The sequence below is a fragment of the Rhamphochromis longiceps genome, linkage group LG8 (assembly GCF_057381845.1).
Source record: "Rhamphochromis longiceps isolate RC_006_pf linkage group LG8, R_longiceps_female_GT1.1, whole genome shotgun sequence".
Taxonomy (NCBI): domain Eukaryota; kingdom Metazoa; phylum Chordata; class Actinopteri; order Cichliformes; family Cichlidae; genus Rhamphochromis; species Rhamphochromis longiceps.
The window spans coordinates 17,393,348-17,411,247 of record NC_140564.1 but is presented as its reverse complement, the minus strand read 5'-3'; the positions used below and the strand labels follow the sequence as shown (position 1 = coordinate 17,411,247).

Sequence of the window (17,900 nt, the reverse complement as noted above, 5' to 3'; positions counted from 1 at the left end):
CACACACACATGCAGCACATGCGTAGCCCCTGGCTCATTATGGCTGCTTTAGCTCCTTTGGATTGTTTTGGATAGGGCTGTGGGGGTGGGGACAGGGTGGAGACCAGTGACCCCGGAGTGCCTGACCTGAGGGGATATTTGAAGAGTTAAGGGAGAAGCTGCACAAAGGCAGAGACAACCACCACACAGGGAGGGAAAGTCACTTTTTGGGTACCCCTGCTGGGTCCTTCTCTCCTGTGGAGATCCCCATTGGTTTTCAAAGTTAGAAAATACAGTGATTAGTCATCACTGGTAACCTGCACAAGCTTTACCAGAACAACTGCTTTTCAGTTGATAATGTAATGAATTAGCCTACAACTGTGAAAAGTTAATTATAATTAAAACAAAGTCAGTCTGTCCCTGTACAGCCTGTAATCAGAAAAGAGAAAATAAAATGTTATTCCTAATTAGATGCCAGCAATGCTGATAGTTAACGCGGTGCTAAATTAAGAGTGGATGAATTTCCCAGTGCATCCCCGCAGTAGTCTGAGACAGCAGGTTTGATTTCCCTCCAAAATCTCGGTCCTATTATACAGACCACTGAGCAGCTGCCTCCATCCCCAGCCATCACACATCAATCCACGGTAGTGTGTGTGTGTTTTTTTGTTGTTTTTTTAAGTGAGGGTATTTCAGCTAGTCAGCTGTTAACCCCCCAGGGTGTGAAAGATTGTTGGACTAACACTGCAGATTTCCAAAACAAACTCTTTGATTTCAGCGTAGTTGAGTAAAATGATGAGAAAAACGTTGAATATATGGAGATAGTTGCAACTAGTCTGACAACATGAAAAACATGTGCTATTTAGAGTTTTAGTATTTGGTTTATTAAGAGTTTAAAAGAGTTTTTTGGTTATTTTTTTAAACTTTGCAATGATTGATTCAATGCTCGTTAATAACGCACATTCTGTTCCCTGTTTGTGTTTGTGCAGGACCCGGATCCAGACACAGGATCCATCTTTTTAGGAGGTAAAGTTGATGAGCTGTTTCACCCCCCCCCCCCCCCCCCCCCCCCCCCTCCCTTTGTCAGAAAGTTTAATCAGGGCTGCAGAGGTGTGTGGATGACCTTTGACTCCTCTGGTATCTCTGGCTTTTCTCTTACTTGCCTGTGGGGCAGCAGTAGGATATCCCTCATTTAACTCTTAACCTGAGGAGGCAAATTTAGCAACTTTAGCATGTTTAGAGTTAAGATGCATTAAAGGCACGTTTACAAAGCCAGCTGGTCTTTTTTTTTTTTTTTTAATGATTACAAAACTATTGACAAGGCCAGAGGAAAATACCAGAGGAAACCCAATGCAACCCACATTTAATCCTATTCAAATAACATAAAAAAATATGGTGCTTCACTGGTATCAAAAATAATTTTGGTGGCAAGCGCTAATGCAGCTCATTTTATTTTGTATTTTGTTATTAGGATCACACTCAACAATGACCCTATTTTATAAGTTATTGGCACATATAACTAATCTATATTTTTTGGTTGTTACAGTATCAGTAACGCCTAAATTACTTTTCACTAAAATACGTGTGGGACTATGCAAGAATTATGATGATCAGGATTAACTGAGCTGAAGGCCATAGACCATATGGGAGTATATGCATGCTGTATATCCAACACATGCAGGTGGAAGACCATTTAAGGCTTTAAACACAAACAGTGCACTTGGATTCTGTAATCCACAGGGAGCCGGTGCAAGCTTGCTAACAGTGGAGTAATGTGATCTCTCTTTTTTTGTCCCAGTCTAAGGAAGAATCTGATCTTAACCACTTCATTTAATTATTTGTCAAATGAAGATACGTCCTGCACACAGAGGGCCACTCATACCAAATTTGTGAAAAAAGGCAAAAAATAAAAATCATCTGTGTTATTGTGGGAATATAAACTTCTTACAAATTGATCAAATGTGTCTCAGGTCAGAAAGATCCAGCTGGGTGAAACAGGAAGTGACGTTAAATACCTGATGGATCTTCAAGTTTATGCATTTGACCAAAGGAGCAGGCTAATTCAATGGACATGAAGAGGAAAATTCTAACAGAGAGCTTGATGTGTGTTCATTTATGCATGAATAAGCAGTCAGATTGCAGCGTGTTTGCAAACATTTTTAGACATATATCTGAGAACATGAATAATTTACTCTTTTCCTGTGTTGATCTTCTTATAGAAAACAAAGTAGAACTACTTTTTGTGCATTTATTTCTCTACTGTTTTGTACACGTTGCATTCAGACCCACTTGAAGAAACTGCCATAAGTCTATAAAACGTTTGTCTGTTCAAAATGAGCAAATCCACCTAAGAGCCACCACTGTGGATAAATGCTGCTTTTGTGTCTCCCGTTTTGAACCTGGGGTTTCGCTCAGTCCTAAGGAGATTGTGTTCACCCCCCTTTTTTTTCTTCTTTTTGTCTTTTCAGGCTTTTTGGCGCTAAATAGTGGAGACCACTGCCAAATGGGAAAACGACTACACACAGAGAAAGAAAGACCAGACTCAATCAGGAAGTGGCAGCTTTTCAGCTGTGCCAGAGGAGCCGGGCAACTTCCTGGTCTCGTTGCCAAGGTGACTGGAAGCGCGGCCAGCTGGTGCAGTGGGCAGCCGTTGGGTTTGATGGGGGGGTTGACGACGGTTGGTATATTGGATGGGAGGAGTTGGTGAAAAGCTGTGATGGAGGGAGTTTAAATGTAAGCAATGAATACTTTAAACACAGCGGACCATTTTAATTGATAAGCACCAAATCTATTCACTTTCTCCCACCTTTTTAGCATGCAACTTTGTTTACATAGATTTTTACACCTGGGAAATGCACAGAAAACTGATCGAGTACTTTCTTACGGCCAATCCCTTTCAAATTTCCTTAATAAAATTGTCTGAAGAGGGTGTGTTTATGTTTATTCTTGCAAAAACTCAACAATGACCAAAGCATTTGCAAATCAAATGCACTTACATTTCTGGGAATGCAGTCCCAGATATGATTTATTTGCAGTGTAGGCCTAATTTTCCAATGTTTATTTTTGCTTATTTGATAAGTATGCTGGTAAGGACAATTAATAAAAAGACAACCGAACAATAAAACATCCATCATGCACATCAACACAATGAATATAAAAATAGAGATGTAAAAAGGGAAGATTATGGCCTGTGCCATATTGGGCTCTAATATGGGCCGTATTAGAAAGTGTTACTGTCCCTCATCATTTTGCTCCAGGGTAAAGTAACGAGCCATCCCTGCTGTACAGACAAACACTACAGATATATTATAAGAGTATAATTATCATCTTTTCTTAAAAGACAGAATTCTGATGTGCATTGAGAAAACTGGACTGGGTGCAAATAAAGAAGGAATCTAAGTAAATAAGAAAATACATGTGAAAGAAGGTAATACTGATTCCTCACAAACCTGTAACAGTGCATACAACAGATTTTCTTACATAAAATTATTGCTGACATGTAACACCTATTTTATTGTGGAAAAATCACACAGTTAAGATGTAAGTGCAATTCATTAACATTTTAAATAGACTCTCACTTGTTAAAAAAACAAACAAAAAAACTATTACGTTGAGTTTATTAAAGTTTTTTTCCCGCAGTAAACTGTGAAAGTTTTTCTGATATTGTGTCCATTTCAATTAAAATCAGGAGGGAAGACTTTTGTGTTCTTGTGACCTACAGATTAGTTAGATAGGTGGGTGTTCTGAAGGATCGGGGGACCAGGCCGGTGGAGATAGGTAAACACAGCTGGGGGACACACAGGGCTTGGTGGTCCTGTGTTGTAGAGGCCCCCTTCACACATTTATCAGTGTGTTTGCTCAGGAGATGTGGCTTAATCTTCACACACTGATCTCTGTGTGGAGTCTTTACAGAGGCCCAGCAGGCTAGGATGAAAGTGACCCTGTCCTCAATCGCATCTTGCTAATTCCTCCACTGCTAAACTTGAATGTTGTGCATATGATAAAGGCCCATAAAGGTCATCTATAGCCCTCTCTGTGGGTGGGATGTCAACTCGCATATATGCCGAATTTATTTCCCTAATCGGACCCCTCCTTGAGCATATTAAACCACAACTGTGATGAAAGGTTTTGAATATTTTTGCACATCACGTATTACTTTAATGTTAGTACAATTTTACTTCGTTCACTTTTATTTTAATTTTCTCCAATACCAAAGAAACTTTTTTAACCATTAAAAAGAAAAGATGTTTGGAAGAAGTTTTATCATCCAGCGCCTCCTGCTGGTGATTTGAGGTTGTGCTTCTCTTCTTCAGCCACATGATGCATGTAGGCTGTACAGTAGGCAGAGAAGAGTAGTGCAGTAAAGAGTGCAAAAATAATAGGGGGAAAAAACTGAGGGATCATTGAGGAATTAAATTATATATATTTTAATAATAACCAGAAAAGAATGAGTGGAAAGTACGTCTGAGATTGAGATGATATTTTGATGCACTGATATCTCATTAGCCAATCACATGACAGCATCTCAATGCATTTAGGGATGTAGACGTGGTCAAGACGCCCTGCTGAAGTTTAAACTGAGCGTCTGAATGGGGAGGAAAAGGGATTTTGCCACACAACCATTTCTACATTTTACAGAGAATGGTCTGAAAAAGAGAGACTATCCAATCAGCTGCAGTTCTCTGGGTGATGTCAGAGGAGAATGGACAGACTGCTTTGAGTCTAATTTAACTAGTTGTTACAGCAGATGAATGCAGAAGAGCATCTCTGAATGTATAACATGTCAAACCTCTAAGCAGATGATCTACAGCAGCAGAAGACCACACCAGGTCAACAGAAGATTGGAGAAATGTTGCCTGGTCTGATGAGTCTCGGGTTCTGTGGCAACATCCAGATGGTAGGGTCACAGATGGAAACATGGTTCCAGATCTCAAACCCACACAGCACCTTTGGGATGTTGTGGAACAGGAGATTGCCATCATGGATATGCAGCTGACAAATCTGCATGAAATGTGCGATGCGTTCATCTCAGTATGCACTAATGTTTCCAGGAATGTTTCCAGCACCTTGTTGAATCTGTGCCATGAAGAATTAAGGCAGTTCTGAAGGCAAAATAGGGGTCAGTGAGTGTAGGTGCCTTCCTGAAGTTTATGGAAAAACATAATCTTAACAGTTCTCTGTTGAATTGATATGATATGCTTGCAGGATTTCTTCAGGATAATGATCTAACTCTTACAGAGGCTGGAGCAGCTGACTAGGAAATAATAGACTTCCTTTTTCTGTGTCTGTTTCTTGCTGGCTCACTGATTCACAACATGTTCAGTTTATATGAACCAAACTGTACACTGTATCTGTATGTGCATCCCAGGGAGAACACACATAAAGATGAGGAGAACTCAACTCCAAGTACAAACACTCACAGGTGGAGGTGCGGGGAGGAGATTTTTTGAGAGAGAGGTAAAGAAACAGCACAGGAATAACAGGAGAAAGATAGAGTGGTGAAATACAGAAAAACAGAGGGGGTAAAAGCGTGAAAGAAGGAGGAAAGAGAAAGAAAGACGAATAACATAATGTGAAAGAAGTGGGTAGGAAGATAGGGCGAGGGAGTGATAGAAAGAGAAAAGGTGGACCGGCAATAAAAACAGATAGAAAGTGACAAGGTAATGGAGCGAGAGTAGAGAGGAGGTGGAGGAAGGATCTGGAAAAGGCTGGACACAGAGGAAGCTGCTGATGTCCATGCTGGGCCACACAAACAGCATCCTTCTCCACCCTCCAGTCCCCGGAGCACTTCTTATTCCTGTGCCAGCTCCATAAGTCTTTCATCTTTTCTGTTTCTTTCATAAGCACACACAGGTCTTATGTATTTGCCTGCTGAGGTGCATGCACACAGTTTGACTCTATAGGGAGACAGAAACTGTGCAGCCGGTTGAACCTCCAGCTTTCAGGTCTGCAAAGCCTCTACACTGCAGATTTAATATAATACATATTTTATCAAGGATGGGTTAGTCTTCATCAGCCCTCCTCTCAGTGTCAGCTGACTCGGAGAAGCGCTTTTATTCTTGTATTTGAAGTTGAAGTAAGCCAATTTCTTTGGCATTTAAGTGCAAAATGTTTCATGGTTTTGTTTTCTGGAAAAGAACTTGTGACCTTATCACTGTGACAGCGTTGATTTTTATGTATGAACTTTATGAATTAATATAAGTCATCCAAGATAATCAGTGTGAAATTTCTACTTTTTAATCTTTAATTTGCTCTGCGCAAAAGCAGTCATTCTTCTCTTCTCAGTTATTAGCTTTCTTTATTTTTCCCACAGTGGAAGTTCAGAAGGCTGTAGCAGTCATTTAAGAGCACACTGGAGACAGAATGGGTGGATATATTACCTCTTTCATATCATCACAGATGCAATTTTGAGATGCTCAAAGGTTTGGTCCCTTTTTGTTAACTGTAGATTTTGATGATTAATTTTCACATATAATATTTTTTAAAAGGAAATGTATTCAAATGAATGTAGATTGTTAAAATTAAGCGTGTCTCCTCTGAAGTAGGCTAGTTAAGAAGTGAAAGAGACAGGAACCAACAATAGGAACTAGAATAGCACAAGAGATGGTCAGATTTCCATTAGGAGCCTAAAGGGAGCAAGCGGAAGAAGAAGAAGAATGCACACCTTAGAAGACCGATTGCATGTATGCAGCTCGTAATTATGCTTATAGAAACTGTTTATACAGTTAGATGGTCGTATTTAATTGTCTATTTAATCGGAAGTTCATATTGATGTGGTGTGAACTGGGTGAACTTAAGGGTATGCGCTGTATAGACATGAAGCTGGACTGGTCATACTCCCGGCTTCCGTCGAGTTCGCGTCAAAGCGCTTGACGTCAGCATAACAACAACCTGTCATGACAGCTCGTATGGGGGAAAAATTAATCGATTAAAGATTTGATCTTGAGTTACATAAAACTGGTTTCTCTTGGATGTGGGATTCCTGCTGAAAGGTAAGAGTTGAAAACCGTATAACCGCGAAACAAACCCTGTACGGGACAGAAGGTAAACTAAACCTCAGTGAGCTGTGTGGAAAATAAGCTAACGTAGCGTTAGCTGGTTTTTCTTTTCTGTGGTTAACAAATGTCGAGACGACTCTTTCAGTCCCACAATTGTTACAGAACTAACCTACTAACTAGCTGCTGGTTATATCGAGTGAGTGAGCTTTACTGTCTTCAAACTAGCCAGCCACCCGGCATTAAGCGACAACATCGCTTACTGAGCTAGCTTAGCCATGCTAGCATAGCAGCGATCTCTTGTCTGCTGGTGACCAGAGTTGGCAGCATTGTCCGTGTGTGTGCTTGTGTAACGGCTGTATTTCAGTTTTAGTGAGTAAAACAATAGCGAGGTTAACAGTATTAACAAACAATAGTTTGTTAATACTGTTCGTCTACAGCTTTCAGTGTAACACTGCGCTTAAATGCAATGCTAAGGACCGCGGCTATGTGATGTTTGGTGATAGCCAGCTGTGCTGCTCATTGACTCGCCTCTGATATCCGTCACATGAATAGTTAACTCGCCGGCGGTGCAGCCACCTCGCTGTAGTTTTCAGCTGTGAGCGCAGTCAGCAAATTAAACGGATGCCTTTTGGGTGGCATCAACCCACTGCACCTAATTCGCTCAAGACGCGCATTGCAGGTGCATTGCAGTGAATGTTCACTGAAACGGTGTCTCTGTTCTTGTTGTTGTTGTGTGTGTGTGACCTCAGGAAGGACGGGGCATTCTTAAACCTGTCGTTTAGCCAGCCGAAGAGACGGGGAACAGGATAGGGAAGCAGGGCGAGGCGGGCCCCGCGGAGCCGGTGGAGAAGATGGCCGGCAGCCCGGAGAAGAGTTCCACCGCGCAGGAGCTGAAGGAGCAGGGAAACCGGCTGTTCCTCTGCCGCAAGTACCAGGAGGCTGCTACGTGTTACAGTAAAGCTATTGTGAGTAATTTCTGACACAAATGCTGCAGTGATGTCTTTGTTTTCTTCTTCTTTTATTAAAGCTAAGTGAAACGAAGTGGATGCAGATTCCCTCTGGATGAAAAATGAGGTTACAATGCGCGTTTATTGTCCTCTGATTCTCTACAGAACCGTAATCCATCCGTGGCAGTATACTACACCAACCGAGCTCTCTGCTATGTGAAGCTGCAGCAGCATGACAAAGCCCTGGCAGATTGTAAGCATGCGCTGGAGCTGGACAGTCAATCAGTTAAGGCACACTTCTTCTTGGGTCAGTGTCACCTGGAGCTGGAGAACTACGATGAGGCCATCGGGAACCTACAGAAAGGTCAGAAAAAACTCCAGAATGATGGTGAAAATGCTGCTGGTGCATTGCACAAATTTACTCGTGCAGTTCCTCATTCATGTGAAAGTTAATTGTTAAGATCAGTGAGGCCTCACAGGGTTGGGAGCTCTTCTCTGAGGCACAGCATATGTTTGCATGAGCTGTTGTCAGTGTAATGATATGTTAGAAGGAAGGAAAGCTGGAATTTTGTCTCCACTCAGTGTTATGGTTGCTTCTCTTGGATGAAGCTTCACTATATGAAATGATGTATGAATGTATGGTTATGAGACTTTACAGAAAGTAATTCAGTGATAATTGAAACGCCAATCTAACGCTAACCATGATTTGTGACTACTAGTTTCGCTTAGTTTATAAAAAACTGGAAGCCCGCCTATTACTCAGTCGTGAAAAATGGACCAAAGTAATTCCACAACTTAATGAGAAATAAATCACTTTTCAAAAGTGGAATAACTCACAGTATAGGAGAGCCTTTCACCAGTTTAGCAAACTTGTTTTGGGATGCTCCTCCCTGCATGGAGAGCCTGTATCTTTGGCAAGTTTGGCTTGCAGATATTTCTACAGGTCGAACTCTCTGCAGACTCCCTGAGCGCTTTATCGCAGTGCTTCGTGCAGCTGCTGACTTCCAAGTCAGCCCATGGCTTTGTTGTGGGCTGCAGCTGATCGATTAAGAAGAAAAGTACACAAAATATGTTAGATAAGTGCAGGTCATGGTTACTCACTGTTAATGCAAACACTGATAGTGAATCTTAGGTGGCTACAGTTTAATCATGAACAAAAGAGAAACTCAGTTTGTTCTTTGGAGGGACTTTTTTTTTTTAATATCAGCTTTTAGCAAACTGGCATTCTTTAATGGTTACACATGGCTAATTACATTATTATTACACATGGCTATTGCCAGTGCTATTTCCCATATGTATTTACATACCTGCTCTTTACAATAACATGATACGTCTGGCCTGTCTGTAACATCAGTACGCTGATTAGTAATAGAGCTGCAAGTCAGAGGGTTAGTGGGAACACTGCTGGATGTTTGTATTGTGGATTCAGAACTGTCGCACTCCTAATTAACATCTTTGAATCTACCTTGTTTAGATATTTTGAAGGCAGCATTTTAACTGTAAAGCCACGTTGCTGTAGCTGTGTTTTTCTTTTACAGCTTATAACTTGGCAAAAGAACAAAGGCTGAATTTCGGAGATGACATCCCCAGTGCTTTGCGCATTGCCAAGAAAAAACGCTGGAACAGTATTGAGGAGAAGCGCATCAACCAGGAGAACGAGTTACACGCCTATCTGACCAAACTTATACTGGCTGAGAAGGAAAGGTGAGGCTTTGAAGCACCACAATCTCATTTTTATTTTGATAATTTGGCATGTAGGTGTCATTTTGTCTTGCATGGATAAATTTAAATTAGCTCCTTATTTTTGCAGAGAACTAGAAGAATACAAAGAAAAACAAGATGACAATCAAAATGGAGGCGACGCTGCCAAGATCTCCTCAAAACATGTATGTTTTTGCATTTTGTTTACTCTTTGTAATTAGTGTCACTCTAATGAACAAATATTAAACTGGTGTGTTTTTTAAAATGAAATTGAATATTCATTCATATGTCCGGTTGTTCTGAAACCCTGACGTGGAAAGGACAAGTATCTAATGGATATGGATGAGCTCTTCTCTCAAGTGGACGAGAAAAGAAAAGTGAGTACGATTTTTTAACTAATGCTTCGTACTCGTGCAACGCTGACAAATCCGTGATTAGCCTACAGCTTGGCTAACACAGACAGATGCTAACAGTACACGCATACCTACTGTAAATACACACATTTGTTTCTGTCTGCAGTCAGGCTACATGTTGACATAAGGCTTGTGATCTCTTTAAAAATCCACTTGGACTTCAGATAAACAGCTACTTTTTGTTTTCGACTGCTGCTGTTCCTATGGTAACGGTCACTGCTTGTGTGCCAAGGCTCTCGCTATAGATAGTTGTCGGCTGTGGCAATTGTCATGTAATTGAAACGACACCGTCGCGTCTGCCGAGTGTTTCTCTCCCGTCTGGCTCAGAAGGTGTTCTGCTTAGAGAAAAGTTGACTCAAAGAGTTTCAACTTCAGTAGCTTCGGGTTTGTGGCACTTCTGTCGACAGTCTTTAATATATAATTGGTATAGAAAAAAGCTGAAAAGGGTGAGAAAGGAAAACGGATTACTGTGGCTATAATTTGTTACCATTTTATAGCAAGAAAAAATTAACAGTTTAAGCTGTGACTCTAGGCTCTATGAGAGTTTACACCGTGGGCCACATAAACCCACTTTCATATTAAGTGGGCCCAACCATACGAACTCTCTCTCCATCAGTCTAAGAAGTTAAACTGAAAATTACAAAAAAATCCCAGAAATTTCTATTGTAGAAAGTGAAAAAACTGGAACTTTTTTCTCATCTAATTGCTTATTTCTTACTCAGTTACTTTAGTGTAATATGAATGGCCATGTTTAGGAAATGTTATAAATGTTATAAAACTTGTGATAATACAGTTAAAAGTCCAATATTTACATTTTCTGATGCCATCCATTGGACGGCTCAGAGTCTTTGCCGGGCCAATTCTGGCCTCCGGGGCTTGTGTTTGACACCCCTGATTTTAGGGGATGGAGCCATGAACAGGATCTCTCAGTATTAGGTCAGAGTGATGCTTCTTTGTATTTTGTTTGTTCCCGTCAGAAGCGAGAGATTCCTGATTATCTTTGTGGGAAGATCAGTTTTGAGCTGATGAGGGAGCCCTGCATCACACCCAGTGGGATCACCTATGATCGCAAGGACATTGAAGAGCACCTACAGGTGAAATGATTGTTGCTTACAGTGCTGTGCAAAAGTCTTGAGCCCCGCTTCTTGACTTTTTTATTTTTTAAGCCGTCTTAAGCAATAGTTCTTTAGGCTTCCTGAAGCTCTTTCAACTTTTGTCTATGGGGACCTGCTGCTTCTTCACTCAGTATTCATATGAATGCCTTTTTTGTTTTGTTTTCTTTTTTTGTTTAAGCAACATAAAGCATAGAAAAAGCACCTAACTCAAAGGACGAACCAGTGCTGTGTCTAAATGGTAAATGGCCTGTATTTGTATAGCGCTTTACTAGTCCCTAAGGACCCCAAAGCGCTTTACACAACCAGTCATCCACCCATTCACACACACAGTGCGCCCCACCCTGGGAAAAAACACTATTTAAATTGTATCTTTAAGCTCTTTTTCACTAGCAGCCTGTCTCATAAACACATCATTTGTTCAAATTCCTGTGGTTGAACCTATGAAACATGGTGAATTAATCCATCCATCCATCCCATCCATTCGCTTCCGCTTATCCTTTTCAGGGTCGCGGGGGGCGCTGGAGCCTATCCCAGCTGTCATAGGGCGAAAGGCGGGGTACACCCTGGACAGGTCGCCAGTCTGTCGCAGGGCTAACACACAGGGACAGACAACCATTCACACTCACATTCATACCTAGTGGCAATTTGGATTATCCAATTAACCTATCCCCACAAGTTAATCCAAATTTCCAAATTTTTCTGGTTCAGATTGTCATCAGTGCGTCTTGACGGCTACTTAAAGAAACGACAAAAGCTGAGACTGTGTTCAGACTGTGCTGAAAAATAAAGATGGTCATGCCAAATATTGAAGTTCGAGCTCCCTAGAATTGTACAAACTCTCTTTGGCCTTCTGTCCTGTATTTCAACGTATGCTGCACATTTATAATTAATGTATAATGTCCAGCAGCACGTTTTCATTCTGCCAGAGTAGCATTTCATAGCGCAGGTGTGCTTCTTTTTTTCTTATTTTCATAAAATCATCCATTGACGCTAACACTGTGTCTTAACGTGTTCCCTGTGCAGCGAGTTGGTCATTTTGACCCAGTCACCAGGAGTCCCCTGACCCAGGATCAGCTGATCCCCAACCTGGCTATGAAGGAAGTGATAGACGCCTTTATCCAGGAGAACGGCTGGGTGGAGGACTACTGAGGAGAGAGCTCCCATTTCTCCTTCATGCCCCCAAACCCAACTCAAAGCCTGGATAACACAAGACTATAGAGAACAGATCACCCCTTGCCTGGATATGTGCTTTACACAAGCAGGAAAAGCCACACTAAGGACTACCAAACGGGAGCCACGTATCTTGGTCTGCCTCCTCTCTCTCCCATTTTCTCCTCCCTTATCTTCACCGTCTGAGGCATCCATGGCCTGCCGCTCCCTTTAAAACCTCCTTTCATTCTGCTCCTTCTAGTCTTTCTCTCTGACTTCCTCTCTGTCACGATGTTTCTGGTCTTTTCAAGCCCGACTCCTTTCTTTACTCAAATATGGGCCTCTCTCTCAGGTCCTCCCTCTTCTTCTCTCTTTCTCTGAGTGCCACAGTCGTCGGAAAGCATCACCATTGCACTCCAGTGTTTCACACAAACCATCAATTATTTTAAAAAAAGAAGAAGAAATAAAAATCCACACTTTTGGTGGCAGAATTGATGAAAACATTGGCTTATTTGATGTTTACTCTAGTATTTTCTAGTCATCTTTTTCCATTAAGTAATTTAGCATTCATCCACTTCTTAATGTACATTTATCGAAGTGGTAACTAAAATGCCAAAAACCTGTCGCGAACGAGGGTTGTTTGTATGCAAGTTTTAAAATAATCGATAATCGGAAAGGGAAACGAGTCCCTTTCTCATACGGCCACCTCACCACAGTGTACGTTTTTATTAGTTTGTTTAGTTTTATTCACATATCAATCACACCCCATTACAGACAATTGAGATGAACTGAATGTATTCATTATATATTCCTTAGGTTTGGACTTAACCTTCAGTAATTCAAGATGCTTTTTTTAAGTATCAGGACAATGTTAAGGTTTTCATGACGAGCCTTGAACTGAAAGGCCTTTAAACTGGAAGCAGAAAACAAAATGCTGTATTACAAAAAAAACCCAATAAATGTGTTCTTTTTGCTGGATAATAATTTAAAACCGTTAAATGTTTGGATTGGACCGATTACATCAGCTGCTTTGAGGACTGGTCCGTGCTGTCTGTGTCTCGTGCTGTTTACCTGGTATGACAGTGGACGCTCGCATCAAGCATGAAGTGAATTTTGTTCTCCTTTGTATCAAAATACAAAGATAAGCTGTGTTTCTGGGGTTTTTTTGTTTTTCCACCTTCTCGCTGTTGATTTTTATGCACCTTCTCCTCACAGTTTCGAAGAAATCGGCCGCAGAAGCTTGCGGAAACCAATCGCCTGTGTGAACCTAACTTTAAAGTTTAAGAAAGTTAAAGTTCCCCAGCATCGTGGCCCCCCCGACCCGTTTCACAGAAATGCTGGAAGAGTTACAAAACCGTATCTCATCTGTACCTCAGTCTCTCTCTGTAAACTGCATTTTTAGTCGAGTGCTGTTAGTTTACAGGCTTTTTCAGCTGAATGTGTCTGTGTTGAATTAGGCCTGCTAGTGGATTGTATTGGGCTGCAGGTGGTGTACATAATTTGTTGGTGTATTTCAGGTTTTGTTTCTTGATATTCATTTTTTTTGTCATGTTCTTTTTTTTTTTCTTGAACTCTTAGAGCTTGAGAAACTGTATTAAATGTAGATATGTTGATAACATAAACACCTGATTCAGTTTTTGTTTGTCCCCATTAAACCGTGAACTACGAGGTCGTTTGTTCTGGTGTTTCTGTTTATTTAAACAAACAAAATTCATTAAACAACACCACACAAACTTCAGCTTTACAGCTCGTGATTTTAATCCTGCAATAAATGCTGATTTGGTGAATCTTATATTTGGTTTTTATTCTTTAAGGCATCACTGTGCGTTTGCGTCTGTAGTAGGCTGTAGTTTGATTCGATAGTGGTGGTTTTTTGGGGGGTTTTTTTTTTTTTGGTTTTTTTTTACATGAGAATGAAAGATGTTTAGATTTTCTTCCTGCTGCATTGCGCAATTTCCCTGTTTTTGAATTTCAGATAGCAGCTTTCAGTGTCTCTTTAAAATTGTGAAATCTGCCTTAAAACCTTCATAGTTTTAAAGCTGAGGCTGATAATTTATCCATTTTCTACTGCTTATCTTGGTCCAGATCACATGGGTAAAGTATTTATTTAAAGTACTTTGTTAGTTACTTTTGGAAACTTGTGTGTGCTACTGAAAACTTTTTTTGTGCCATTTTTAACTCAAGTCTACTCATACAAAGTGTCATGCGCATTAACATCTATCTATGTGCTGTTGACTTGTACTTCCAGCAGGTTTGTGCCACGCAACGAGTGTACTGCCAGGAGGCTGAGGGGCAGCAACTAACATCCACTGCTCTGTCACAGTTCTTGAAAAACCTGTTTATCCATCTTTTTTCTTCCAGTCAAAGGGAAAACTATTCCAGCTGTCGTAAGAGGAGAGGTGGGGTGCATCCTGGAAGAAACTAAATTGCAGTGTTGCAACACACCGGCAACCTATCCAGGGGTGCCCAACTGCAACCCCGACCTGGTGAGGGAGGAAAGGAAGGAGTTACAAATTGTTATGAAAAATCAACAAATAACCAAGTATTTCACAGTCTAAAGCCCGTGTAACAACGAATGGACCACCAGCTGAAAACCTTTAAGGTTTGTCTGATGCAAGAGCTGCTGTAATTTTCATGCGTTCATGCTAGAGGCTCTGATGTAAACACTTTATGCTGGTTGATGGTGATGCAGACAGAAATAGATGAAACGATGTGAGCGTGGCTCAGTCACATGTACAGACGGTGTCACTCAGCCCTCACACACCAGGCCTATTGTCAGAGCATCGTTGAAAGAGCTGACGTCAGGGGCTGTGCAAGGAGGGAAGAGGACCAGGCACGGGTCACTGTTGAGTGGGAAAGAGTTGGCAGCAGAGAACATCAACAACACAACATTAAAATGGTAAGAAAATCAGTTTTTCTCGGTAATTTTGCACATACTTACATTTTTTTTAATATAGTTCAGTAATTGATATCAGTCCGGAGCTGCTGTCAGATGCTTGTTCGTGTGTTGCAGAGCGACAACGCTGTGAAGTTTGGTGAGGCTCTGCTGGGTGTTTTATTGCTTGTGACTTTCTCCTCATCCACACAAGGTATGGATTTAAAAACGACGTTTTATAGGCAAAAAAAAAAAGTCATTTTACCAAAGTTTGTGAACAAAACCCATCGCTAGAGATTGATCAAGCTATTTATTCCTTTTAATCATACCTAAATTTTCCATAAACAAAGTCAGTTTTGAATAAAATAAACAAAGGTTTTTGGTAGTTTCTCATAAGCTTCCAATATTCCCAGCTCGTTTCTTATACTTCAAACTGAAGGAATAAGAACAGGATTACTGATTTGCTGGAAAGCGTAGCGATGACCGAGCTTTGGTGTGCAGGCCTTAACATAAGAAATGCTGTGAGTCCAGACAGTCACAGACTGGTTTTGTCTTTCCATACAACTGACTGCCAGATGTCCACAGACATATCTCGTTTCACGTTGCATCTTTAAATTAATGTCTGTGCTCTAAAATTAAAGTGAGTTTTTTCTTCCTTCAAATCTCCAACAGTAGAACATTTTGTTTCAGTCGTTTTCAGCCTTTAATGATCAAATTTGTTTGAATCGGGTACACCTGCTATCTTTTAAAAACTATTGCTCATTTAGTCCAGGTTTACAAAAAAAAAGTTTTTTGATGAACTCACTTGCCACTTTATTAGGTACATCCTGTTAGTTCCAGGTCGGACTCACTTTCATCCTTACTGCCTTAAGCTGAAAACGTTTTGGTCCTTACAGACATGACAGCATCATGCTGCAGATCCATGATGCTAATCTTCAGTTCCACCACATCCCAAAGGCACAGTTTTGGACTGAGATCTGACTGTATTTAGTCAACTTGTGGTCATGTTCAAAAAACCAGTTGCAGATGATTTGTGCTTTGTGACATAGAGCGTATTCTTGCTGGAAGCAGCCATCAGAAGACGCGTACACTGTGGACATAAAGGGATGGATTTAGTCAGGAACAATACTTAGGTAGGCTGTGGTGTTTAAATGATGCTCAGTCAATACTAAGAGGCCCAAAATGTGCCAAGAAAATGCGCCCTCTGCTTTAAGATTCAACATGTTGGTCATTAAGATGCTCTTCTGCATACTTTAGTTATGACAAGTGGTTATTTGACTCTCTTCTTATCAGCTCTAAGCTGTTTGGACATTCTGATCTGATGCCTGACAACAACAAGGCATTGTCACCCAGAGAATCGCCGCTTGCTGCATATTCTCTCTCACTCTCGGGCATAAAATCAGACCACTCTCTATAAACCCTGGAGATGGTTTTGTGGGAAAATCCCAGCAGCTCAGCAGTTTGTATAAACACTTAGACCAACAAACACGTTCAAAGTCACCTTTCTTATCCTTTCCAATGCTCAGTTTGAAATTCACCATGACCATGTGCACATACCTAAATGAAATGAGTTGCAACTTTGTGGTTGGTTGATGTATTTGCATCAAGTAGCAGGTAACAGGTGAACCTAATGAAGTGGCCGATGAGTGTATATGTTGCATTTATTTGAACTAATTCGCGGTTGTTTTAAAGCTTGAGAATCTGGTAGCCTTGTGTACTGATAGGCAATTTAAAAACAGCAATAGATTAAAAACAGCTTAAAAAATTACTTTTATTATCTCACCTTCATTGGAACAATTAGAAAAGCTTTGCATAATCGTACCTGTATGTCATAATAAACTCACAGATTTATCGTCTTGTTAACCGCAGTGGGTCTGAGCGACAAAGTCCTGGTCTTCCCCTATGAGACGGACTTCAGCTACGTGGCCTTGATCCCGCAGAAGGAGATGGGGCTGAAGGCCTTCACCCTCTGCATGCGTGTGGCCACCGAGCTGCCGGAGGAGCGCCAGATCATCCTGTTCGCCTACCGCACAGCCGACTACGATGAACTCAACGTGTGGCGCGAGAAGGACGGCCGCATCTCCTTTTACCTGAGCGGCGACGGCGTCTTCTTTCACCTGCCCCCACTCACCACCTTCCGCACCAGCCTCTGCCTCACCTGGGAGTCGCGCACCGGCCTCGCCGCCTTTTGGGTGGACGGGAAGCGTAGCACCTACCAGGTCTACAAACCCGGCCACACCATCCGTCCGAAGGGCACCGTCCTCCTGGGGCAAGATCCAGACAAACACCTGGGAGGCTTGGAGGCCACGCAGAGCTTTGTGGGGGAAATGACGGACCTGAATATGTGGGACTATGTGCTCTCCAGGAGCATGATCCAGGGCTGGCACTACGGACACAAAGTCCCCAAAGGGAATATCTTCGACTGGGCCACCATGGAGTACGAGGTGACCGGGAACGTGATGGTGGTGGATGATGACTGACTCAATTTGAAGTCCAGAGCAGAGACGGATGAGGCTTTGGAGGTCGGTGTGGGACTTGCGTGTCTTCTTTTCCTTCTTAGATTTAGTGTTTTATTTTGTGACCATTTAACTATTCTGACGTGAAGTTCTTCACATTAACATTACATTAAAAACAAGGTAAATCTCAAACTCAAGAGTTGATGTTGCCAGATATGTCCATAAGGGGGCACTCTATGCCAGTTCACACCATTACAGCAAGCTGTCTAA

The 17,900-nt window shown here is 41.4% G+C and overlaps 2 protein-coding genes and 1 long non-coding RNA gene across 3 annotated transcripts; all 3 read left to right on the top strand.

Annotated features, from left to right (window-relative positions):
* The first annotated feature begins 493 nt into the window (after positions 1-493).
* On the top strand, positions 494-2,850 carry LOC146663408 (uncharacterized). The gene is made up of 3 exons (XR_014912938.1): positions 494-623; positions 966-1,002; positions 2,445-2,850. It is a non-coding gene; the product is annotated as an uncharacterized LOC146663408 (long non-coding RNA).
* Positions 2,851-6,810: 3,960 nt separating this feature from the next.
* On the top strand, positions 6,811-13,967 carry stub1 (STIP1 homology and U-Box containing protein 1). The gene is made up of 8 exons (XM_085416164.1): positions 6,811-6,968; positions 7,724-7,939; positions 8,087-8,285; positions 9,460-9,625; positions 9,732-9,807; positions 9,943-9,999; positions 11,013-11,129; positions 12,174-13,967. Exons 2-8 carry the CDS (start codon positions 7,826-7,828, stop codon positions 12,297-12,299), a joined length of 855 nt encoding a protein of 284 aa, XP_085272290.1. The 5' UTR covers positions 6,811-6,968; positions 7,724-7,825; the 3' UTR covers positions 12,300-13,967.
* A 1,063-nt stretch (positions 13,968-15,030) lies between these two features.
* LOC146663406 (C-reactive protein-like) lies at positions 15,031-17,654 on the top strand. Its single transcript, XM_085416165.1, has 3 exons — positions 15,031-15,198; positions 15,313-15,388; positions 17,044-17,654. Exons 1-3 carry the CDS (start codon positions 15,031-15,033, stop codon positions 17,652-17,654), a joined length of 855 nt encoding a protein of 284 aa, XP_085272291.1.
* The last annotated feature ends 246 nt before the right edge of the window (positions 17,655-17,900 follow it).